The sequence below is a fragment of the Mustela putorius genome, unplaced genomic scaffold (genome assembly GCF_011764305.1).
Source record: "Mustela putorius furo isolate JIRA1106 unplaced genomic scaffold, ASM1176430v1.1 tig00003987_pilon_pilon_pilon, whole genome shotgun sequence".
Classification (NCBI taxonomy): Eukaryota; Metazoa; Chordata; class Mammalia; order Carnivora; family Mustelidae; genus Mustela; species Mustela putorius.
Genome location: NW_025422126.1, coordinates 3,831,419 through 3,857,813, shown reverse-complemented (window position 1 = coordinate 3,857,813; position 26,395 = coordinate 3,831,419). Strand labels below are relative to the sequence as shown.

General features: G+C 36.4%; 1 protein-coding gene across 4 annotated transcripts in view; it reads left to right on the top strand.

Annotated features, from left to right (window-relative positions):
• The window catches only part of FCHSD2 (FCH and double SH3 domains 2), a 295,400-nt gene that overhangs the window by 211,418 nt on the left and 57,587 nt on the right, over window positions 1–26,395 (top strand). For all 4 annotated transcript variants that reach the window (XM_045071389.1, XM_045071387.1, XM_045071388.1 and 1 more), the window contains one exon: window positions 17,508–17,630. In XM_045071389.1, the coding sequence (XP_044927324.1) occupies window positions 17,508–17,630 (123 nt within the window). The remainder of the gene's footprint in view (window positions 1–17,507; window positions 17,631–26,395) is intronic.

Sequence of the window (26,395 nt, the reverse complement as noted above, 5' to 3'; positions counted from 1 at the left end):
TCTGTTAGCCATTTGCATGTCGTCTTTGGAGAAGTGTCTGTTCTTGTCTTCTGTCCATTTTTTGACGTGATTATCTGTTTTGTGTGTGTTGAGTTGAAGAGTTCTTTATAGATCTTGGATATCAGTCCTTTGTCTGTAGTGTCATTTGCGAATATCTTCTCCCATTCCGTGGGTTGCCTCTTTGTTTTGTTGACTGTTTCCTTTGCTGTGCAGAAACTTTTGATTTTGATGAAGTCCCAAAATTTCATTTTTGCTTTTGTTTCCTTTGCCTTTGGAGACATGGCTTGGAAGAAGTTGCTGTGGCCAATGCCACAGATGGCCAATGCCAAGATTCCTGCCTCGTGTTGAGGTCTTTTATCCATTTCAAGTTTATCTTTGTATATGGTGTAAGAGAATGGTCGAGTTTCATTCTTCTACACATAGCTGTTCAATTTTTCCAGCACCATTTATTGAAGAGACTGTCTTTTTTCCTGCCTCGTTGAAGATTATTTGACCATAGAGTTGAGGGTCCATATATGAGCTCTCCACTCTGTTCCACTGGTCTGTGCATCTGTTTTTGTGCCAGTCCCATGCTGTCTTGGTGATCACAGCTTTGTAGTAATGCTTGACATCAGGCAATGTGATGGCCCCAGTTTTGTTTTTCTTTTTCAACATTTCCTTAGGAATTCTGGGTCTCTTCTGGTTCCATACAAAATAGGATCTTTCTGTTGAATTTCTGGCTACTGTGCTAGTCAGATCGTTATCCTAGCTGGGACAACAGCCTCAAGCTAGCAGACCTGGGGGCTTTCCTGTCTGAGATCCTACCAGGATCACTACTTCTGGTAGTAATACCTCGGGACAGGAGTTTTTTGCCTTCCGTTCTAGATCAAGTTACGGTCTCTGGCACTGAACCACTGGTTTTCACTGCCAGCCTATCTTAGTAGAACTGGTAACTGAATTGAATGAAGAGAAAGAAAGAATAGCTTCAGGCAAGAATGCCACAGATTGATTCTTACCCACAGGTTAGCAGTTTTTTTAACTCATTGTTTGCTTTTGATTGATTTCTAGAGCCTATAATGGATGATTTTGACAATTAGTTTTATAGTGTTTTGGGAGATTTGTCAGCCTGTTCACTCAGCTGTACTAGAAATCCTATTCCAGTAGATTGATTTTAAAATCCAGCCTTTTTTGACTTGATCTGGTTCTAATAGTTTTATAGATTATTTTCAATTTTTCTGTGTTATATAGTCATCAGATGATAATAATAACTTATTAGTTTTTATAGATCATTTCTTTTTTCCTACATACTATATTTATTCAGTCTCTAATATAAAGATGCCTGATTTAATGGAGAAGGTGGAAATTCTTGAAAGTATATTTGGTTTAGGGGATTACCCTATATCAGGATTAGAAAGTTATATTTTACTACTAATTTCTGAAAAAATTTTATAATCAGTAATTGAAGTTAAATTTTATTGTTGCTGCTGGTTTTTAGGTTTTGGGTTTTTTTACATTTTGAGGACGAGCATATGATTTTTTTTTTTTTAATATGGTGAAATACAGGGGCGCCTGGGTGGCTCAATTGGTTAAGCGACTGCCTTCGGCTCGCGTCATGATCCCGGAGTCCTGGGATCAAGTACCACATCGGGCTCCCAGCTCCATGGGGAGTCTGCCTCTCCCTCTGTCCTCCCCTCTCATGCCCTCTTGCTGTGTCTCTCTCTCAAATTAAAATATATATATATAGTGAAATGCAGGAGCGCCTGGGTGGCACAGTCAGTTAAGCCAGCCAGTCTGCTTTCGCCTCAGGTCATGATCCCAGGGGTCCTAGGATTGAGCCCCACTTTGGGCTCCCTGCTCAGCAGGGAGTCTTCTCTCCCTCTTCTCCCTGCTCATGCTCTGTCTTGCCATCTCTGTCACTATTTCTCTGTCTCACAAATAAATAAATTCTTTTTAAAAAGTGTGGTGGAATACATCAGTATATTTTCTAGTGTTTAGGTTCCTTTAATTTGGGGAATGAATCCTACTTAATCATGTTGTACTTTAATGATAACCATTGACAGGGCACCTAGGTTGCTCAGTCAGTTAAGCATGTGCCTGTGGCTCAGGTCATGAGCCCAGGGTCCTGGGAAGGAGCTCTGCATCTGGCTCCCTGCTCCGTAGGGAATCTGCTTCTCCTGCTACAATCCTCCTTGACTTGTGCTCTGTCTCTGATTTTCTCTCATTCAAATAAATAAATCTTTAAAAAAAAAAATGCCTATTGCCACATTATACATGTATATAAGTAAAATTAATCTTTAATTCCTTTTTCTAGTTTGGTACCAAGGTTATATCCCTAAAATGAGATTGGAGATTGTCTCTTTTTTGCTGAATCCTTTTTCTGTAAGCTAGGGATGAACTCTTTCTTAAACTTCCAGTTATACACCCCTCCATCTGAGCTTATTGTCCTTGGAGTTTTGAACACACACACACACACACACACAGAACGACTTTTTGAAATTATCTGTGATCTCACTTGCCACTCACTACTAAGGCTGTTACAGTCTAGCTTCCACTGCCACTATGAAATTAAAATTGTTCTTACCAAGGTCAGTAATAACTCCTTTGTTGCCTTAGTCTTTATTATTCTTTATGTCCCAGCAGTGTTTGATGTTTGTTTTAATGACCACATAAAGGCCACTCCCCTTTTCTTGGGTTTGGTAGAACCATACTTCTACTGGTTTCTTCCATTTCTGGCTGCTTTTAGTAGAACTGGTAACTGAGCTCAGCTTGTGTTGTCTCATCAATATTCTTTCCTTGGCACTCTTATTTTTCCCTGAAAGCACTCTTTAGTCATAATTATTCCTAGTTATTTCAGCTCCCATCTTTAAATAAGTGATTCTCAAAAAACAAGACTATAAAGAACATTAGTTTGTTCATTACCATATGACCCACATCTACTATGTATTCTATATCTTGCACATAGTAGGCATTCAGTTTTATTAGATAAATGTTTGCAGTCTTCATTTCCAGCCCAAACTCTTCTTTTGATTTCCAGACCCAGATATTCAGGTGCTTAAGTTATTCTTCATCTCAGTAATAATATCACTGTTTATCAATTCCTTTGACCAGACACCAGGTGTCATCATTTCTTTCTTTTTTTTTTTTTTTAAGATTTTATTCATTTATTTGAGAGAGGGGGAGAGCACAGGCGAGGGGAAGGGCAAAGGGAGAGAGAGAAGTAGACTCTTTGCTGAGTGAAGTCGGAGCTCCATCCCAGACCCTGAGATCATGACCTGAGCCAGAGACAGTGCTTAACTGACTGGGGCCCCCACATCTTTTTTCTTATATTCCTTCTGTATCCTAGTTATCAAACCCTGAGATATCTAGAATTTATCTCTTTACTTTCATCCCCTCTGCCACTGTTTTTTGGTTAAAAGTACTGCCCTTGTAGTATGCTGAAAAAAATACTGATTCAAGGAGGTAAGTCTGGAGTGGACAAAATGGAGGCAGAGAGAACAAAAAGGCTTGTTCAGTAATACTAGTGAGAAATGTTAGTAATAATCAAGAATCCTGGTAAGGGAAATGATATTTAAAGAAACAGAAGGATTACAGGACTGAAGGAGATGCCATGGAAATCAAAAGAATATAAAACTCTGTTGTTTAATGGGGGAGTAAGCACAAAGAATGGCACAATGAGAAACAGTTGTCACTGTTAGAAGATTATAGTCATACTTACATAACCTACTAATTGCCTTACTTGGGTATTCCCATTGTGCATTTATAAAATAAGGCCCTACCTAAATTATATATTATAGCTCATATGCTTTAACTTAGTGACTTATGATTAAACATAATTTTGGAAGTGAAATATTTCTATTAATTTTCTACATGTATACCTTTTAAAAATACTTTTGGTGAAATCCAAGTAACAGATATTTTAGTGATTGATTTATTAAAAATGTAACCAAAAATCTATCAGGAATTTATAAACTTTATCTGTAACTTTGTATTTTTTAGCCATGAGGTTTAAGTAAGTTTATAGTGTTTTTTGGATTCCTACTGACAAAGTGTTCAAAGTTACATTAAAAGCTGGCAGACCTTCTTTTTTTTTTTTTTTTTTTAAGATTTTTTAATTTTTGAGAAAGAGAGAGGGAGAGAAAGAGCACAAGTAGGGGGAAAGGGTGAAGAAGAAACAGGCTCCCCACTGAGCAGGGAGCCTGTGAGCTTGATCCCAGGACCCTGGGATCATGACCTGAGCTGAAGGCAGAGACTTCACTCACTGAGCCACCAGGCACCCCAACTATTCCTGTCTTTAAATATTACTTAAGGGTCACCTGGGTACCTCAGTCAGTTAAGCACCCAACTCTTGCTTTCAGCTCAGGTCATAATCTTGGAGTCTGTGATCAGAAGGGTCGCCCTCAGGCTCCCAACTTTAAATGGGGAGTTGGCTTCCTGCCTCCCCTTCCTCTCTCCCTCTGCCACTTGCCCTGCTCTTGTTCTCTCTCTCAAATAAATAAATAAATAAATCTAAATAAATAATTAAATAATACTCAAAGATGTAGTTTTAATGACCACATAATATTTTATTAATATGCCATAAATTTTCCTGTCCTGTTTTGTCTGCTTTCATAAATCTGTAGTAAGGATTCTTTTATACACATTTTGTACACCTCTTTGATAACTTCCTTAAGATACCTTCTCATAACTTAATTCCCTGATCAAAAACAAAAATTTGTTAATTCTTTGCATATAGACTGATTACCTTCCAGAAAGATTGTATCATTTTTATATTCCTAAAAACAGTGGATGAAAGTACCTATTTCCTTGTACCCTTATCAAAACTGTATTTTATAGATAATTAAACATAACTGTATAAGCAACAATTTGGATGAATCTATAATATTCTTAATTAAATAGTTTCATTTTTTCTTGCTAGTAAGTTGAACATTTAAATTTTATACTATTTAAACCACTCTTCTGACCAATTACAAACTGAAGAAAAAGGATAGCTCATTAAAGGAACGAGATAGTGAATGCTGAAGATAGTAATGATAAATTAACAGTGTTGGAGCTTATATTTTATACCAAGCAAACTGACATCCAGTGTAATTTATTATATACTTATATCCTATTAGGTGCTATTTTAGACATGAGAGATACAGTACTGGTAGGAGACATTTTTATTTCAGAGCATTCGTTCATTTATAATTTAACATATTTACTAGGTGTTTTCTATGTGCCATTTCCTGGAGAAACAATAGAGAACAAGATCCCCAAGGCCTCTGTTCCCTTGAAGGAGAATAAAAATATAAAACTAACCTCATTTATTAACTATTTATTACTTGCCACACATCATGCTAACACTATTACAGATTTGTTCATATAAACTGAAATACTAACATGCTTTATAAAAGGCCTTTCAGTATCAGAAATGTGGTGCTTTTGTGATAGAATGCATACACATCACAAAGTTTCATTTTGCTTAAATACTGTTGTGAGATCTTCAGATCTTAGAATGTTGGTAAAGAGAAGTTTAAAAGAGTAAGGATGATGGAAAAACTGATTCCCACTTAGGGCTAAAATTTATTTGTCCTGCTTCTGTAAAATTAGAGCCAAGAATCAGCTGTGTTAGGCTATAAATGCCTTTTCAATTTGGCTTTGTTTGCACTTTATACGTAGCACTGTCACACAAAACACTGGGAGCTCTTGCCAGAGGAGACAGTCTGAGCAATCCACAGATGTCGAAGAAGCGCCTTGGGACTTTACTGCTTGTTTACAGAAAGAGTCACCCACCATTCTCGTAGATTTCCTGTAAACCAGGGAGTTTTCTCTAAAAGACCAAAATCTAACAGAGAATCTGGAATGTTTTCACCAAATAGGCAGCTTTTAAAATCTGAATAAACCTCCACGACTCTTTAAAGAAAATTCAAGTTTGGGGTTCCTGGGTGACTCCGTCAGTTAGGTGGGTGACTCCTGGTTTGGGCTCAGGTCATGATCTTAAGGTCATGAGATTGAGCCCCATGTCATCAGGCTCCACACTCAGCAGGTAGTCTGCCTGAGATTTCCTCCCTCTCCTTTCCCCTTTCCCCCTCCTTCACTCATGTGTATGCATGCTCTCTCTAAAATAAGTCATTTTTTTAAAAGAAAATTAAGTTATAATTGTAAATATTAAACTTTGGAATAAAGAAGTAGAAACTTAATTTTTCTCTTATAATCTTAAATCCATTACTTAGAAAGTGTTTGAGGCACAATCTGTTATAACTACAATCTTACTAAATGGGGAGAAATATGTTTAGTTGTTACTTTTTAAGAAAGGAAATTTTTGTCATTGCTGCTAAGAAATGAATCCTGTCTTTCTTGACCTTCCTTCCTTCCTTCCTGAATGTCCTCAGCTAATGTTTTTTCTGTGATGCAAATACTGCTGAGCACAGCAGCGGTTCTTGCTGGAATTGAATTCAGTATGGACATGTGAGTGTTTATAAAAAGAAAAGCCAAATTCTTTCTTCATAGACTCTGTACTTGAAAGCTTTGATGTTCTGAATAACTGCATGCCCCCAAAAGTACAATTTTGCTACTGTATTAAAATTTGAACATATCCTGCTTTGCCTGTTTAGCTCAAAGGCCACTTTCAGTACATGTAAAGATCTAATTTGTGTGGCTCTTACCCTTTCATTTTTAGAAAATATTTGGAATCTTAAATCTGCTTTTAGTGTAACTCAAAGATCATTTTAAAACCTGAATTGTTTAATTAGGAAAACACATAATCAAAATAATAAATTAGTCTTTGGCAAACTTTGATAAGTATTGGTTTTAATAGTTAAGAACTGAACTGTTCTCTTAATAAAAATTGTGACAAATGTAATTCTTAAGGACTTTCAAATACATTCAGGCATCATTTCCTCCAGAAAATCTTCCTTAAACCTCTCTACCTGTCAAGATGGCTCTCTTCTAAGAAGCACCTTGTATAATTAAAATTACCAATTACATGCTCGTCCCTAACACTTGGCCACGTTCTTCATGATTATGTGTTCAAATACACCACATATGAACAGACTCAACCCTTGGCATAATTCTTGGCACACAGTAGGTTCTCAATAAATATTTTATTGAATTGAACTGTTGAATGATCACTTATTATGCTTATCACAGGTTCCTTTTTGTCATAATATTCCACATTGCATAGAAAAGTCAGGTGCAAAGAAATTTAGCTGTCTCATGTGAGTATACCATATATCTAAGATTCTCCAGTCAGAGGCTGTCTTGGGGCTGTAAAGATCAGACTGTGTTTGCTATAGTCACCAAGTGTGTTTTGAGGGGAGCAATGGAAACATCTAAGGCCATCACACTGTTTCCTTTCCATTAATGGTCCCATATATCCAAAAAATATGTATTAACTCTCCCCAAATTTTGAAGTGAAGAGTGTTTGTATAGCCTGCATCAGGGATATTGCCTCCTGAACTAAAACTAAAGCTTTATGTTCTTCATGCTAAATACTTTTTGGCATTTCAATACTTTCATATCATAAGTACACACAAAAAATGCCACTTAAAATAACATAGCCAAAAGATCAACATGAGGAAATTCTAGATCTAAATTGGGATGCCAAAAGTTCTTACGTTTGTAGAAGTCATATATAGTCTCTGATATCTATATTTTTCTGGTTTATATACCTAAAGAGCTGAACTTCTGTAGTATTTTCTTCCAGAAGTCTTTTGATTTCCTCCATCAGGCCTTTTGACCCTCCAGTTCTTGCTTCTAGCTAAAAACTTATGCTTACAGTTTTTGCATAAATATAAAACCAGAACAGTTACCATTTAAATGCAAATCTATAAATCAATAAAACTCAAACTGACAAAATAATTAAATGTGATAACTGATAAAGATTAGTAGAACCTAAATTGCCCCTTGAAACATAAATTATGATACTATCTTCCAAGTTGTTTGGAATTCGCAGTGCCTGTTCTACCATATGCCTATAATGACTCTTTTTCTCACATCACCCTTTTTTGCTTTGTTAGTAAAGCATTCACTGATGTCATTTGACCTCCACGTGTTGCAACTATATCATTTACATTTTAAGTTCAAAGTCATTTTAAGATCTGTTGTCATTAACCTAGGACCATTGGAGTAAAACTGCTTGACATATTGATCATAAGCATAAGCACAGAAACCCCATGGCAATTCCCTAGTTAAAGGTAATCAGTCATGTTACTGGATTAAATTATATCATTTAAAAATTATTTATTAAAATGAAAACAAAGATTCTATTCACAAAGAATCTGTGAACTGTGAGGATTGTGTGATTAAATCCTCTGCTTTCACTTTAAGGAAAACTTACTGTAGTTTTGTCTATAGTATATGTGAGGAACAAAAGAGATTTGGGGCTACTGGGATAAGAACAGGGGCAAGAGATTCCCTAAAGCAGTATATTCAAGACAGTAGATCTTGACTGGAATCTCTTGTCATATGCTGCTTTAAGTTTGCCCGGGTATGTCACTCACCTTTATCACATTTTACTTGATTGTTGATTTTAGTGCGTTTGTTAGAAATGAAGATTAATGGTTAACAGTAGAGTAACATGGAAAATAATGGATGGCTGATGGACTTAAATATCTGTTCATGTATATTAAAAAATGGTCAAAATGATGTATATTAAAACTTCCAAATTAAGTATTTGTGGAGTCTATGAAGCTTTTTGCAAAATTCTGGATTCCCTGAAACACTGAGATAGAAACATGGCCACTAAACAGACAGCAGGAGCACCTGGTGGTTCAGTCAGTTAAGTGTCCAACTCTTGATTTCAGCTCCCATGATGATCTCCAGGTCCTGGGATTGAGCCCTGTGTTAGACTCCATACTCACAGGGAGTCTGCTTGTCCCTCTGCCTGTCCCCCCACTTGTATTTGCTCTCTTTCTCTGTCTCTTTCTCAAACAAATAAAATCTTTAAAAATAAACCGCAGCAACAGTAAATCCTGGGGATTTCCAGAATTGCCATATTACATTACGTTGAATGTCCAGTTCTTTAAAAATTATGAAATGTGCAAAGAAACAGGAAAGTATAGCCCTTACAGAGGACTAAAAGGAGTCAATAGAAACTGACCCCAAAGAAGCACATACATTGGACTTTCTAGAAAAAGATTTTAAATCAACTCTTTAATATGTATAAAGAGCAAAAGGAAACCATAAAGCTGAAGAACTAAAGGAAATTATGAGAATAATGTCCCAACAAAGAGAGAATATCAAAAAAGATAAATTATAACAAGAAACCAAATAGAAATTCTGGTGTTAAAAAGTACAATAACTGAGACAAACCATAAGTGACTCTTAATCTCACAAAACAAACTGAGGGTTGCTGGGGGGAGGGGGTTTGGGAGAACGGGGTGGGATTATGGACATTGGGGAGGGTATGTGCTATGGTGAGTGCTGTGAAGTGTGTAAACCTGGTAATTCACAGACCTGTACCCCTGGGGATAAAAATATATGTTTATAAAAAATAAAAAATTTTAAAAAAAGTACAATAACTGAAATAAAAATACACTAGAAGGGTTCAGCAGCAAAGGTGAGCTGCAGAAGGAAAAATCCATGAATTTAAGGTCAGACAGTTGAGATTAGCCAGTCCGAGAAAGAAATTGTATATTTAAAGTCTGATTTAAAAGATAACACATAGGGGCGCCTGGGTGGCTCAGTGGGTTAAAGCTTCTGCCTTCGACTCAGGTCATCATCCCAGGGTCCTGGGATCAAGCCCTGCATCGGGCTCTCTGCTCAGCAGGGATCCTGCTTCCTCCTCTCTCTCTGCCTGCTTCTCTGCCTACTTGTGATCTCTGTCTGTCAAATCAATAAATAAAATATTTAATAAAAAAAAAAAGAATAAAGTCATTTAAAAAAAAGATAACACATAAAGGAGTAATCATAAAATGTTGTCAATGGACTTATAACATGTGAAGATATACTTGTAGGACAGTAATGGCACAGAGGAGGGAGAGAATAGAGCTTTGTAGGACCAGCGTTTGTATGCTGTTGGAATTAAGTTTACATTAATCCAGTTTGCTTTAAATTAAGATGTTAATTGTAGTTTCCAAGTAGCCACTATGAAATAACTCCAAAAAATACATAATAAAAGAAATGTCAAGGGAATTAGAATGTTATGCTTGAAAATGCCTATTTTACAGATCTCATGAGGAGATACTGTTATCATCTCTATTTTTGAAATGGGGAAACTGAGGTCCAGAGAGGTTATACTGTTTATTTAATAGAATCAAAACTGAAAACCAAGTTCATCACAAAAATCCCTACGATAGGTCCTATGAAGGAAATAAATGAAAATCTTGGGTAGAACATAGAAATGGTTAAGCTTTATTATTTTAATATCCATGTCTTACAGGCACTATATTCTTTTGACTCCAGGTCAGGAATTTAAAGCTCAGGAATTGGGGTGCCTGGGTGGCTCAGTGGTTAAAGCCTCTGCCTTCAGCTCAGGTCATGATCCCAGGGTCCTGGGATCGAGCCCCGCATCGGGCTCTCTGCTCAGCAGGGAGCCTGCCTCCTCCTCTCTCTCTCTCTCTCTGCCTGCCTCTCTGCCTACTTGTGATCTGTCAAATAAATAAAAACCTTTAAAAAAAAAATAAAGCTCGGGAATTTAAAGCTCGGTGTTTTCCTGCAGTAGTATTTTTAGTAAGCGGTAAAGCTGAATTTGAATGCAAGTGTATATGGCTCAAAGCTTTCTGTTCGACCATGCTGCTTTCACATTGCAACCTAAATATCGAGATGGTTTTAGCACATACCACCAGTTATGCATGCTAGTAAATAACTCAACAGGACAACACAAATATTAGAGAAAAGCAGTACTGAATTTTTCCTTTCCTGGAGTTTCGTTAATTCACAGACGGGAGCTTTCTTATTTGTTTCCTCTTTCACAGAACCTGAAATAACTCAGGGCTTTTAAACAAAACAACCTGGGTGATCTGTTTCTAGTTTTACTTTACTCAGTTTTACACCTGAGTATTACTTTGCTTTACATCAATTGTCGTATTCATCCATGCGTTAAAATATTTACAAGGATACAGATGCAACCCAGCACTTGTTTTTGTCTTTTTTAATTTTTAAAAAATTTTTTTATTGAAGTATAGTTGACACACAGTGTTTCATTGTTTCCAGGTGTACAACATAGTGATCAGCCAACTGCCACACTCACCACAAGTGTAGCTGCTATATGTCATCATGCAACATTATTATAAGATCATTGACTATATTCCCTGTGCTGCACCTTTCATTCCCATGACTTCTTCAATCTCTCTAAATTTATAAAAATCTACTTGCTCTGATTCTGGTTATGTGTCACTGGGGTCTTCTCAGAAATATAAACAAATGCAGGCGGCAGTCATTGTTCTCTTCCATCAGCAAAAGAGGACTATAAAATTCCATGATTTAATTTTAGGAGAGTTTATATTTATCATCTTCTTGGTATTTATATCCTTGACTATTATCAGAGACTATTTCAGAATGCCCATTGCTCTTAGAAGAATTTGCTTTTCTAGGCTGCATTAAGGAAATTCAGGAGATTTCAACATAACTGTATGACTAGAGAATCTGTGCCCTTCCTGGATCTAAATAAGGAGGCCACTGTTTAAAGTTCTCACTGTAAGGGAACATTGCATGAAATGCTTAGAAAAATGACACATTTTCTTTCTCCTAACTCCTAATTCAGCATAATTTTCCTCTTCAGGTTCCAGGAAATTTATACTTCCTTGTTTAAAAAAAAAAAAAAAAAATTTTTTTTTAAATAAAGTTCAGCAGAACATCCTTGTATTTTAAATTTCTGATTTTTTCTTTCAAGATATCCCAACTATTTATTTATTTATTTACTATTTTGAATTGTATCTACTAATATGACTGATTTTAGAGATCAAATCAGTCAAATGAGTAAAGAGGAGAGGGATAATAATGTATAAGGAACATGTCTTTTGGTAACAGAAAGGAACATGGCTGCTTAAAGGCATTCAAATTCAGGTTTTTAAGTTAAAAAACTGCTAGACCATTAAAACATGTTGCTGATCAAAGGCCTGTGGTTTCTCAAGTGAGACATTACAGACTTCTTCCCTTAGCAATTTGTATCAAATAGTTTTTTTGAACTTTGACTAGATTTAAAATACATATTTGGTTGGGTAACCTACCAAATTTTTGCATAGTGGAGACGACTAAGGAGCTCATTCTGCCAGATTAATTCATATTTGTATAAACCCCAAAGAATGCCTCTCCTGCCATTTCTGAGGAAATACGTGAATTCTACTTTATCATTGTAATTACCATTACAAAATTTGTGACTCTTCATACGACTCTCTGTATTAATCGAAGATTGTGCACGTGTGCTTATTTGAAATGACCCAAACAAGTGTACTTAGAACATTCTTGTGCCTTGCTCATTAAATGTTAGACAGGGTTCGGATGCATCTTCACCATGCATACCCTCGTTGTGACACATTTGCCATTTATTGAAAGCTTTGAGTAGTTCTTAACTTTGAGTTTTCAAGAAATACATGTATAGCTGGGCACTTGGGTGGTTCAGTCCATGTTAAGCCTCTGACTTTGGCTCAGGGCATGATCTCAGGATCCTGGGAGGGAGCCCTGCGTTAGCCCGGCAGGAAGTCTGCTTCTCCCTTTCCCTCTCTTTTGCCCCTGCTCATGCTTGTGTTGCACTCTTTCTCAAATACATAAATAAAATCTAAAAAAAAAAGAAATACATGTTCCTTTTGGAATGTATTTCTGATTCGGTAATAAAAATTATCTACTTCAAACTTCTATTTTTGTTTAATTGAAGAGAACTAGGAATATAGGACAAGCTATTTAGTTATTACTTGTAGTTAATTGCCTAGATGAATCAAAGTTTTTCTTACGACTTTCAAAAGAAATAATTTAGATAGTATGGCCAATACAAGCTACAGTTATTATTCATTGCCCTTTAATGAGGAGTCTCTTAATTGCAAATAACAGAGACAACTCAAAGTAGCTTGACCAAAGTGAGAATTTGTTGGCTCCCGTAGCCAATCATAGAAGGGGCAAAGGGGTGCTTACTCAGAAACTACCCAATCCAAGGACGCTCCCTGTCCCTCCCGTCTGCCCCCTATTCCCAGCTTCTCTCTGCCAAATTTCTCATCACTGCTTTTCCTTGTGAGTTAGTGTAAATCTCTTCTACTGTAGATAGACTTTCTTTATTTGGTAGGAAGAATAGCCATTTGGAGGTAAAGAATAGGCTATTTTGGACTCAGCTTCCGTCTCAGGGATCACCTACTGTAGGTCAAATGTCATTAGTAAATGTTAGATGCCTGTGTCAGCCATCATTATCACTATTTGAATGAAGAGAAGTTGGGGGGTGGGATGAGAATCTTCTAAGCCAAGAGAATAACTTAATTGGAAACATGAAAGTAAATATCATTTTCTAAAATGGCTCAGTGTGGTTGGGATGTAGAGTACAATGCAGACAACAGTGATGAGAGATGGTGCTTACAGAGGTAGTTTGGGACTAGATTGTAAAGGGCCATAGATAACAGTTAAGAATTTTGACTTTTCAAAACATACAGTGGGAGCCATTGAAAATAAAATTATGGCTGCTGTGAAGTGTGTAAACCTGGCGATTCACAGACCTGTACCCCTGGGGATAAAAATATATGTTTATAAAAAATAAAAAATTTTAAAAAAATAAAATTATGGCATCACTTTTTTTCCACATCTGATATTTAATCTTTATTTTTTTTATGGAAAATAGCCAATGTATACTGCAATGAAGAGTTACATAATAACTCCAATGTACACATTACCTAGCTTTAAGAGTTACTAATATATGACCAATCCACTGAAGAGTTTGAAGGAAGGCAAGAAAGGAGATTAATATTGTGCCACTTCCTTTGTTTAACCTTCACAATGTGCCTTATGGAGTATATAGTATTCCCACTTACTCTAATTACAAATGAGAAAACCATCCAAATGAGGAATGAAGTAGCAGTGCTGGCCTTCTAACCCACATCCAACTTCTTTTTTTTTTTTCTTTATGTCACAGAGAGAAAGATCACAAGTAGGCAGAGAGAGAGAGAGGGAGGCAGGCTCCCTGCTGTGTAGAGAGCCCGATGTGGGGCTCGATCCCAGGACTCCGAGATCATGACCCGAGCTGAAGGCAGAGGATTAACCCACTGAGCCACCCAGGTGCCCCATCCAACTTACTTCTGAACTCAGGTTCTTCCCCATGCTACAGCATGCTGCCTCTAATTCTGATGTTGGCATGATTCTGTTGAAGAGACAGCTGCTGATCTGCCCTCCTGCTGTGTTGGGGCTGTTGACCCTATTCAGGATGGTAGACTTCTCTGCTCTAGCCACTCTTCCTCCTCCAGGCTCACCAGGATCTAAGTCTACATAAATGCTCAACCTAATCAGCTGAAGTAACTATTTAGTCCAGCGATTCTCACAGTATGGTCCCCAGACTAACAGCAGTTGTTAGAAAATAAAAATTCTCAGTCCCCCACCCCCATCCCAGCCTACTGAATCAGAAATTCGGAGGCTAGGAGCTCATGATGCCTGTATTGCCATTTGCTGTGTGGGGTTTTTGTTTTTGTTTTTTTTCCTATTTGCTGTGTTTAAATAAAATGCCTCATTTGTTTCCTGCAAATATGAAGTTAAGACCACCTACCAAGAGCATTTCTAAGACAAAACCATATTAGAAGAATTTATATATTTCTTTTTTAGCAAGTTCATGAAAAGCATGTCCTAAGTTAGGAATTCTTATTCAGACAACACCAGCAGTCTCACTGGGGTTGTTACATAACTTCATGGAAAGGAATTTTAAGGAATTTATACAGCCTATATTTAAAGTGCTTGATGGTGCCATCTGGTGGTGTAAGCGCTATAGAACATGCAGCTCTATTACTCTGCTTTGGGGATAGAATGTGAGTATTTTTAAAAAATCATTTTTATAGGGTACCTGAGTGGCTCAGTTGGTTAAGCAACTGCCTTTGGCTCAGGTCATGATCCTGGAGTCCTGGGATCGAGTCCCACATCAGGCTCCCTGCTTGGTGTGAAGTCTGTTTCTCCCTCTGACCGGTCCCTTCTCATGCTCTCTCATTCTCTCTGTCTCTCAAATAATCTTTTAAAAAATTAGTTTTATAGGGGCGCCTGGGTGGCTCAGTCAGTTAAGCATCCAACTTTAGGTTTCGGCTCAGGTCACAAAAATCTCAGGGTCGTGGGATCAAGCCCCGCATAGGGCCCCATGCCCAAGTAGTCTGTTTGGATATTCTCTCCCTCTGACCCTTCCCCCACTCGCATGGATGCACGCTTGCACTCTCTCTCTAATAAATAAATCTTTTTAAAAATCTGTTTTTAGAGTAAAAGTTTAATAGAATAGCCAAACATAAGATGTACAAAGAATTTATCTACTATAAAACCTCCATTGAGGATTCTTAGATGTGATACCAAAATACAAGCAACAAAAGAAAAATAGCTAAATTAGGCTTCATAAGAATAAGAACTTTTGTGCATCAAAGGACAGTATCGAGAAAGTGAAAAAGCCCACAAAATAGAACATATTTGGATAGAACATATTTGGAAGTCATACATCTCATAAAATATATGTATCCAAATATATGAAGTACAATTAAAATTCCACAACAAAAAGACAAACAACCCAATTAGAAATGAGTGAAAGACTTGAATAGACATTTCTCCAAGGACAATAAAGATATGGCCAATAAGCACATGAAAAGATACTTAACATTATTAGTCATTAGATAAACGCAAGTCAAAACCACAATGAGATACTGCTAAGATGGCTTGAATAATTTTTTAAAAAGAAACAGAAAATTAAAAGTGTTGGAGAAGATTTAGAGAAATTAGAACCTTCATACATTGCTAATGGGGATGTAAAATGGTGCAGCTACTGTAAAAAAGTTTGGCAGTTCCTCAAATAGTTAGACATGGAATTACCATAGGACCCAGCAATTCCACAAGTAGGCATATACCCCAGAAAATTGGAAACAGATGTTCAAATAAAAACTTCTACATAAAGGTTCATAGCACCATTATCCATAATGGCCGAAAAGTGAAAACAACCCAAATGACCATAAGCCTATGAATGGAGCAAACAGAATGTGGTTTATCCATACAATGGAATATTATTTGGCCATAAAAGAAATGAACTATTAATACAATGATGAACTTTGGAAACATTATACTACATGACAGAGGCAAGCACAAAATGACATATGTTCTATGATTCTATTTATATTAAATGTCTAGAATAGGTGAATCCATAGAAATAGAAAGATTAGTGGTTGCCATAGGTGGGGGTATGGGGGGACATGGCAGTCACCACCCAATGGATATTGGGAGATTTCTTTTGGGTCAGTGCAGATGTGCTGGAATTAGGTAGTAGTGATAGTTGTACAATATTGTGGATGTACTAAAAGCAAAGGAATAGTATACTTTAAAATAGCTGAGATGGTGGATTTTATATTGTACAAATTTTACCTTGATTTTTAAGAAGACCTCCATTGATCGGCAAGAGTCCAGAACCTTTTTAGATGATGATGGTGATTATGATGATGATAGATAGATAGATTTTGCCCATAGTTGTTGCTAATATGTATGCTACTGGTTCTACTTTTTTTAACATTAAATTATTTATTTATGCTTTTGTAACTATAGTTAACAGAGTTTTTGTTGCCATGTATATTTTAGTCATTATACATGATGGTGGGTTTTCTTTGTTTTTTGTTTTTTTTTTTTAATTTCAGTGAGTCCTACTCTAAATGCTTAAAGAGTATTTAAAACTCCTCAGAGACATTTCATTGGTATTTCTTCCCCAAAACTACCTGCAATTCACTTTTTAAAAACGATTTCTATTGTTTTTTTTTTCTATGACTGCTCTACAGTAAGAATATACTAATTTATAATCCTACCAACAATGGAGGAAATTAGGGGCGCCTGGGTGGCTCAGTAGGTTAGGTATCTCCCTTCAGCTCGGGTCATGATCCTGCAGTCCTGGGATGGAACCCCATGTCAGGCTCCCTGCTTCTCTCTCTCACTCAGCCACTCCCCCTGCTTGCACTCTCTTGCTTCCTCTCTGTCAAATAAATAAATGAAATCTTAAGAAATGGAGGAGATTAATGTTTGCATTGTCTACTCTGTTTCAGGCACTATGCCTGGATCCTTTCACATCCATTGTTTCATTCAATTCCCACATGTACTGTATTATAAAGTGACAACAGTTGTTGACAAAGTTTATAAACAGACAGCTGAAGATCAGAACCTAGCCACTTTGTCTCCAAGTCTTGTTCTGTTCCCACAGCCTTACCAATATTGAATTTTCTCTTTTTTAGTTCCTATTCATTAGAACGATTCAACATTCTTCCAGGTGATTGTTTACTGTTTACATGTTCACATTCATAATAATCTTTATCTTTTGTCCACTCATTATTAATGGATTTTAAACTGAATTTATCTTGTGAACACTAGGTATTACATATCAGAGCTTTGTCATAATTTTTTGGCTTTTGTTTACTGTTTTACAGGCTCTTGATGGAAATGTATATGATCACCTGAAGGATTATTTAATAGCCTTCAGTCGAACTGAGCTAGAAACATGCCAAGCTGTGCAGAACACATTCCAGTTTTTATTAGAAACCTCCAGCAAGGTAAGGTACCTTTAATGTAATATGTGGTATTATCCATTTTAGAATCTAAAATGTTTCATATATAAATAAAATGAAGGTACCAGTACATTAAAAGAATGCTTTTAAAGGGCAAATTTCTTGGAAACAGTATTCCTTCTAACAAAGTTGGAAGGTGTTCTCTTCTCCTTGATGAGTTGGCACAACGTGGAAAAAAGGAAGGTAATGATGCAAGTTAGATCAGGACATGAGTCTGCTGCCATGTATGTTGCTTTTGAGAAGAAATGATTTAAAGAGTTTTACCTTCCACTCAAAATAATTTGTGGATGCACTCAACTCATGCGGGGACAACAAGATCATGTCTCAATTCAAAGAATAATAAAAGGGCACAAAAGGAAAAGTAATATTTTATAATCATTAAAGAAGTGAATAATAAAAGGGCACAAAGGGAAAAGTAGCATTTTATAATCATTAAAGAAGTGAATAATCTTTTTTTTTTAATTAACCTTACCTTTTATATACTGTCATACTCTGATAGTAATCTTTTTATTCAAAAGTGTTGAGATCTAGCAGGTTTGCTGGCATGTTCACACTGTGTGCAGAGAAAACAAACAAAATTGTTTGAATCCCTTAGGATCTGATAGATTAAAATTTTTTGCAACAGAAAAACTATCCTTTTGAAAATAAATTGTTCTTGTGATTAATAATGTTATTTTTATTCCGATAAATGCATAGCAAATATCTCCTGACTGAATGCATGCATTTGTAAAAATACATTCATCTTATAATGACTATTTTTGAAGATCCAGTTCGGTCCTCTTTTTTGGCAGGGGAAGCAGGAACTGGCTAATACCTTAAGATATTGTTTAGAAAAGAATCAGTGTTTCTTAAGAAGAGTCATCGACTCTTCTTCTTAAACACGTCATTATGTATATATTCTTGTTTTCAGTGTACCATAGCTCTAATTCTGTTTTTTTAAAAATTCAAAATATAAAGTTAATATGGAAATATAAAGATCACTGGTCTGGTGCTTTGAAATCCTGTCATACTTCTATTTTCCTTTATTTTTACTCTCCAGAACCTAATACAAGACATAAAGGGATTGATGCATGGAAAGAAGGATGGGCAGAAAGATGGATAGTTATGTGAAAGGAAATGTAAAAAAAATGTTACTTAGGGGTACTGGTGCAACTCAAAGTTAAGTGTCTGCCTTCAGCTCAGGTGTTGGTCCCAGACTCCTGGGATCAAGTACCACACTGGGCTCCCTGTTCAGCAGGGAGTCTGCTTTGCTTCTCCCTCACCCTCTGCCCCGCCTTCTGCTGTTCCCCCTGCTTGTGTGTGCGAGCAGGCTCTCTCTCTCTCTCTCAAATAAGTAAATAAAGTCTTTAAAGAAAAGAGAGAGAGTAAAGAAAATTGTCAATTGAAGAATCTAGGTAGTGGGTATATAGGTGTTTCCATACAGTTCTTTTTCTTTTAATGTTATGTATATTTGACATTTTCCATAAGATAATGTTAGAGGAAAGAGTCTATAAAAACATCTTGGCTTTGTTCCATTTATGGAGTGGTTGGTTTTTGACTAGTGACCAAATGTTTTATATTCATTAGTCCATTCAAAGTTTCCTTTCCTTTTTTTAGCACTTTTTAGTAACTTATTCTTTCCTCGACAATCGTCCATTTTATTTATCAAATTTGATGGTGTATATTTGTGTATAAACTTGTGCGCCTCTACAGTTGTCTCCTTTTTCATTTCTAATAGTTTGTACTTTCTCTCATGTTGATCAGATTTACCAGTCTATTTTGTTAATCTCTTTTAAGAGTCAGCTTTTGTTCTGTTTCTCCATGTTGTTTATTTCCTTAATTTCTGCCTTTTTATTTATCATTTCCTTCTACTTTATTGCAGCTTATGTGCTTATTTTTTTCAGGCATGTTTTGTATTAGATCCTGTTATAGTCTTTCTTGTTTTCAGGTAATTTAAAACTATTTAGGGCTGTTTGTTGTTTCTACATGTTTTTCCCCCTTATTAACCCATGAATTATTTAAGAAATGAGTTTTCCCAGTTTTCATTCAGTGGGAGTATGTAGTGGGGTAACATTTTTCATTTCTAATTTTATTAGAATTTTTTTTATTTTATTACATTCTAATTTTATCAGAGAGATTGCCCTCTGACAAAACTGTCTGAGATCTCTTTTTCTGAGAATGAGTTAGATTGGATATAGTTTGTAAAGCTGGTAAGTGTATAGTCTTAAAAAATAACTAATATTTTACACGGCACTTAATTTTCTAGGAGTTTTTAGTACATCCTTTGAGGTTGGTACTCTGATGCCCATTATATAGCGCAGAAAATGGACTCAGGACACTTATGTGACTGCCTGAGGTTGCACACTCACATGTTGCATTTTTCTTTGCTCTGCTACTATACTATGTTATCTCTCTAACTTGTATTATTTACACAGAAAATGAATTTAAAATGTATAAACTGATTTGGACACATAAAGAGATAAGCTTTCATTTTCCTCTTCAGTCACTTGTATGAACATTTTGTTCCCAGGGGATAAGGAATAAATGAGATACTCTTCTGTTTAGATTGCAAGTAAGAATGATGTAACTAGGGGAGATGAGCCCTTTTGTTCCAAATACCAGAAGGGCTCATAACTCCATTTTATTCCATGTGCTTTTCTGTTACAAAGAATTTGTTACGCTATTCTATACTGCTAAAAGAAACACAGTGATCTGATAATTCAGAGAGAAGTTTGAAACTCTAGGTTTTAACCTCTACCATTATTACTTTGTCTTCTTGGGGAAGGAGTTTATTCCCCCTTCCCCCACCATATCTAAATTGTAACTGTATGTATTTTCAAAAATACTTTGGGGGTAATCCATATTGACACACTGTAGCTGTTACAGTGTTCTCTATATCTTTCATCCCCTGAAGGGAAACACCTGGCCCTAGGAGCTTTTTTTAATTTTAATTATTTATGAAGCTTGCTTTTCTCCTTAATATTTTATGAAATGCTTTGTATATGTAACTGAAGTAGATGTTGACATAAATATTTTCTCTAGGATAGTAACTCCAAGATAGTTCTGCTGGTCTTTATAGTTCATTCATGTGTGCTTGCTTTCTATCTGCATAAGAAAACTCCTACTAATTAGTAACATAGCTCTTTAAACAATTCAGAAAATGGAAGTGTTTTTCTATATTTCTTTGGAAATTAAATTGTCTATTATTGCCATTCTTAACACTTTGAAGGCTAAGAAAAAAGTAAGTGTAATAAAACGAAGGGGAAAACTACATGATCCTCTCAAAAAACAAAGTGGGAAAAAAAAGACACAGAAAAACATTTGACAAAATTAAACATTCTTTTATGATAAAAACACAAATTAGGAATAGAAGGGAACTTCCTTAACAGATAGAAGGGATTTATGAAAACCCTGTGGTTAATATCGGGCTCAGTGGTAAAAATGCGAAAGCTTTTCCTCCTGAGATAAGAAACAAGACAGAGATGCCCATTTTCCCCACTGTACTGGAAGTCCTAGTCAGATCAGTTAGTCAAGGAAAAAAAAAATGGGGCACCTAGTTGGCTTGTTGGTTGATCATCTAACTAGCTCAGGTCATGATAGTGAGGTCTGGGATTGAGCCCTGCGTCTGGCTCCATGCCCAGCAGGGAGTCTGTTTCTCCTCCCTCTGCCCCTCTTCTTTCCTCTGCTTGTGCTTGCTTGAGCATGCACTCCCTCTCTCTCAAATAAATGAGTAAAATCTTAAAAAAAAAAAAAAAGACCTCCAAATTAAAAGGGAAGAAGTAAAATTATCTGTATTTGCAGATGACATAAATAGAAAATACTATAGAAATGACAAAAAAAGTACTAGAGCTGATAAATGAATTCAGCAAAAGTTACAGGTATAAGATCAAAACACAAAAATCAGTTGTGTTTCTATACTCCCATCAATGAATAAACCAAAAGAAAATTAAGAAAACAATTCCAACTGTGATAGTATCTGAAGAATAAAATACCACAAATAAATTTAAATAAGGGATTGAAAGACTTGTACATTGAGAAACTATAAAACATTGCTGAAAGAAATGAAAAAGGACCTAAATAAATGGAAATAATAAATATTTATGAATTGAAAGATTTCATATTACTAATATTGCATTATTCCCTAAAGCATTCTACACATTCAGTCGTTCCCTATCAAATTTTCAATAGCCTTTTTTTTGCAGGAATGGAAAAGCCAGCCCTGAGACTCATGTAGAACTCTAAGGGACCCTCAATAGCCAAAAACAACATTGAAAACAAAACAAAGTTGAAGGTCTCCCACTTCCCAGTTTCAAAGCTTACTGCAAAATTAATCAAAATAGTGTGGCAAAAGGATAGACATAGAGACCAATGAAATAGAATCAAGAACCCAAAATAAGCCCAAACATCTGTTGGCCAGTTGATGTTCAACAAGGTTTCCAAGGCCATTTAGTGAAGAAAGTCTTTTCAACAAAAGGTGCTGAGACAACAGGATAACCACATGCAAAGAGTGAAGCTGACCCCCTGCCTCATTCCAAATACAAAAATTAACTCAAAGGGTACCTGGGTGGCTCAATCAGTTAAACATCTGCCTTAGGCTCAGGTCATGATCCCAGGGTCCTGGGATGGAGCCCCGCCTCAAGTTCCCTGCTCTGCTTCTCCCTCTCTCTCTGCCACTCCCCCTGCTTGTGCACTCGCTTGCACTCTCTCTCTCTCTGTGTCAAACAATTAATTAAAATCTTAAAGAAAGGAAAAAAATTAACTTAAAATGAATCAATGACCTAAAACTATAGAAGAAAGCATAGAGGTAATAATCTTTATGACCTTAGATTTGGGAATAAGTTTTTAGTTTTAATATTAAAACACAAGCAACCAAAGGAAAAAAGAGATAAGTGGACTTCTTCAAAGTAAAAACTTTTGTGTATCAAAGAACATTATCAAGAATATGGGGGACGCCTGGGTGGCTCAGTTGGTTAGGCAGCTGCCTTCGGCTCGGGTCATGGTCCCGGGGTCCTGGGATCGAGTCCCGCGTCGGGATCCTTGCTTGGCGGGGAGCCTGCTTCTCCCTCTGCCTCTGCCTGCCTCTCTGTCTGCCTGTGCTCACTCGCTCTCTCTCCCTCTGTCTCTGACAAATAAATCAATAAAATCTTTAAAAAAATTAAAAAAAAAAGAATATGGAATGGACAGCCCATGGGAGGGAAAAATTATTTATAATAATTACTATTTACTGTTTATTATTTAAAAATATTTACAATCATTTGTCTAATAAGGTTTTAAAATCTAGAAAATATAAAGAACTGTTACAACTCAACAAAAAGACAAATGACCCAACTTAAAAATGAGCAAAGGACCTGAATAGACATTTGTCTAAAGAAGATCTACAGGGGCATCCAGCTTTTGGTTTCAGCTCAGGTCATGCATGATCTTACAGATCATGAGACTGAGCCCTGTCTTTGGCTTCACATGAAGTGGGGAGTCTGCTTGTGATTCTCTCCCTCTTGCTCTGCCCTTCCCCCTGCTTGCTTGCTCACTCTCCCTCAAATAATCTTTTTTAAAAAATACACACACACACACACACACACACACACACAAATGGCCAATAAGCACATAAAAAGATGTTTAACATAATTAGTCATTAGAGAAATGGAAATCAAAACCACAGTGATATATCATTTTTTACCCACTGGGGTAGCTTTAATAATTAAAAAAAAAAAACACAGAGAAAATAACAAACAAGCGTTAGCAAGGATATGGAGAAATTATAATCCTCAAGCATTGTTGATAGGAATATAAAATGGTGCAGCCACTGTGGAAAACAGTTTCTCAAAAGTGAAACTTAGAGTTACCATATGACTCAGCACTTTCAAGAGAATTGAAAACAGGTATTAAAACAAAAAATCATATATAGGTGTTGAAAACAGCATTATTCATAATAACCAATAAGTTGAAACTTAAATGTCCATAAGCTGATGATTAGATATATAAAATTTTGTATATCCATACAATGGAATATTATTTGTCTATAAAAAGGAGTGAGCTGCAGATATATCATACTACATACATTCCACAGAATAAAATATATTAATAGCTGTTCCATATAAAAAATGCTGTTACAGACTGAATTGTAATCCCCCTAAAATTCATGTGTTGAAGTCCTAATCCCTATTACTTCAGATTGTTTGGAGATAGGACCTTTAAAGAGGTTATTAAGTTAAAATGAAGTCGTATGAGTGGGCTCCAATCCAAGGTGACTGGTGTCCTTATATGAGGAGATTAGGACACAAACGGAAGACTGTGTGAAGACACTAGAAAAAGATGGCCGTCTACAAATCAAAAAAAGAGATCCTCAGAAGAAACCAGTTTTGCTGACTCCTTAATCTTGGTTCTGGATTTCTAGTTTCCAGAATCGGGAGGAAATAAATCTGCTGTTTAAGCCAACCAGTCTGTGATACTTTGTTCTGGCAGCTCTAGGAAACTAATAGAGATGCTAATCTTCATTATTAATTAAAGAAATAGAAATTAAAACCACCATGGGATTCTATTTTATACCTATAAGATTGACAAAAATATAGACAGGAATGAGTATTGCTGAGAATATGGACTAACAAAATCATAGACTGCCCTGGGGAGTACGGAGTGTTGTATCCAGTTGTAAACATTTGGCATTATCTCGTTCATCTAAAGATGCATGCAGCTTATGGCCCAGCAGTGCCACTCCTAAGAAATTATCCTAGAGAAACTCTTGTACATGTGTATCAGGCCACTTTTGGAAAAATGTTCATAACAACTTCTATAAGATTGGGAAAAGCTAGAATCCAGCTGTCCACAGTAGGCTGAATAATGGATTACCACACAACAGTAAAATTGAAAGCTCTCTCTAGGTACATGCATTAAAATGCATGAGACTCACAAATATGATGCTGACAAAAAAGCAAGTTACAAAAGAATACAAACACTAAGATGCCATTTAGAGATCAAAAATACCCAAGAAAATAATATTTTGAGATATTTCATATGTAGTAATAATATTTGAAAGGAAAAAGAGAGTGAATGGTAAAACTCAGTAAGGTGGTTTATGCTAGAGTATGCATTCTCAAAGGAGGTGATATTGCCCTAAGGGAGTAAAAATTGCTTCCAGATGTTTAGGGAGGGGTAAAATATTATAGTGGGCCATAGTACATACATATATACAGTATATTTGTGGTATTAGAAGTAATGAAAGGGTAATTAGGGAAAAAAATATCTAAAGAGGCATGACACAAGGAAGGCATTGGCAATGTGGGTATTCCTTTTTTTTTTTTTTTTTAAGAGTTTATTTACTTGAGAGAGAGAAGGAGAGAGACAGAAAGCCTGAGCAGGGCAGAGGGAGAGGAGCAAGCAGACTCCCAGCCAAGCAGGGAGCCCACCTCAGGGTTCAATCCCAGGACCTTGGGGTCATGACCTGAGCCAAAGGCAGATGCTTAACTGGCTGAGCCACCCAGGCACCCAATATGGATATTATTTTTACTTAATCTCAGCACTGGAACACTGGATAGACCAGTGTTCTTAAACATCTGTTTATTAAATGCTACTTTAGGCAAAGTCACTGTGCTAGGTGCTGAAAGATACATCTATAACAAGTATTAAAGCTTTATCTCAGTTGTCATGAGGAATGACAGAGGGGGGCAGGAAGAGAATGGAAGGAAGAATTATAAGGAAGGTAAGGAACCCTTTGATAGTGAGAAATATATTTATTATCTTGGTGTGATTATGTTTTCACAGGTATACAGCTGTGTTAAAACTTACAAGTTTTACTTTAAATATGCAGTTTGTAGTATGTTGGTTATACCTCAGTAACACCTTTAAAGAGAGATTGGATGTATATCCCAGGGAAAATGAAAGTTTGTTTTCACACAGACACTTGCACACAAATGTTCATAGTAGTTTTATTCATAATAGCCAAAAAACTAGAAATTGTTTAAATGACCTTCAGTGAATGAAGGATCAAACGAACTTGGTATGTCCATGCTGTGGGATACTATTCAGCAATAAAAAGGAACAAACTGTTCATACATGCAACAGTTGCAGTGAACTTCAAGGAAATCATGCTGAGTTTAAAAAGGCAATTTTTTTTTTTTTTTTATTTTTTTATTTTTATAAACATATATTTTTATCCCCAGGGGTACAGGTCTGTGAATCACCAGGTTTACACACTTCACAGCACTCACCAAATCACATACCCTCCCCAATGTCCATAATCCCACCCCCTTCTCCCAAACCCCCTCCCCCCGGCAACCCTCAGTTTGTTTTGTGAGATTAAGAGTCACTTATGGTTTGTCTTTTAAAAAGATTTTATTTATTTATTTCACAGACAGAGATAGGCAGAGAGAGAGGAGGAAGCAGGCTCCCTGCTGAGCAGAGAGCCCGATGCAGGGTTTGATCCCAGGACCCCGGGATCATGGCCTGAGCCAAAGGTACAGGCTTTAACCCACTGAGCCACCCAAGTGCCCCATAAAAAGGCAATCTTAAAAAGACAGGTGCCCAGGTGCCTGGATGGTTCAGTCAGTTAAGCCTCTGACTCGTGATTTTGGTTCAGATCATGATCTCAGGGTCATGAGATCAAGCCCTTGCTGAGCTCTGTGCTCAGCAAGGAGTCTGCTTGAGATCCCCTCTCTCCCTCTGGCTCTCTCCCTGCTTGCACACTCTCTCTCTAATAAATAAATAATTTTTTTTTAAAGCTGTGCTGCCTGAGTCCATCATATAATATTTGTGAAATAACATGTTAAAGAGCTGGA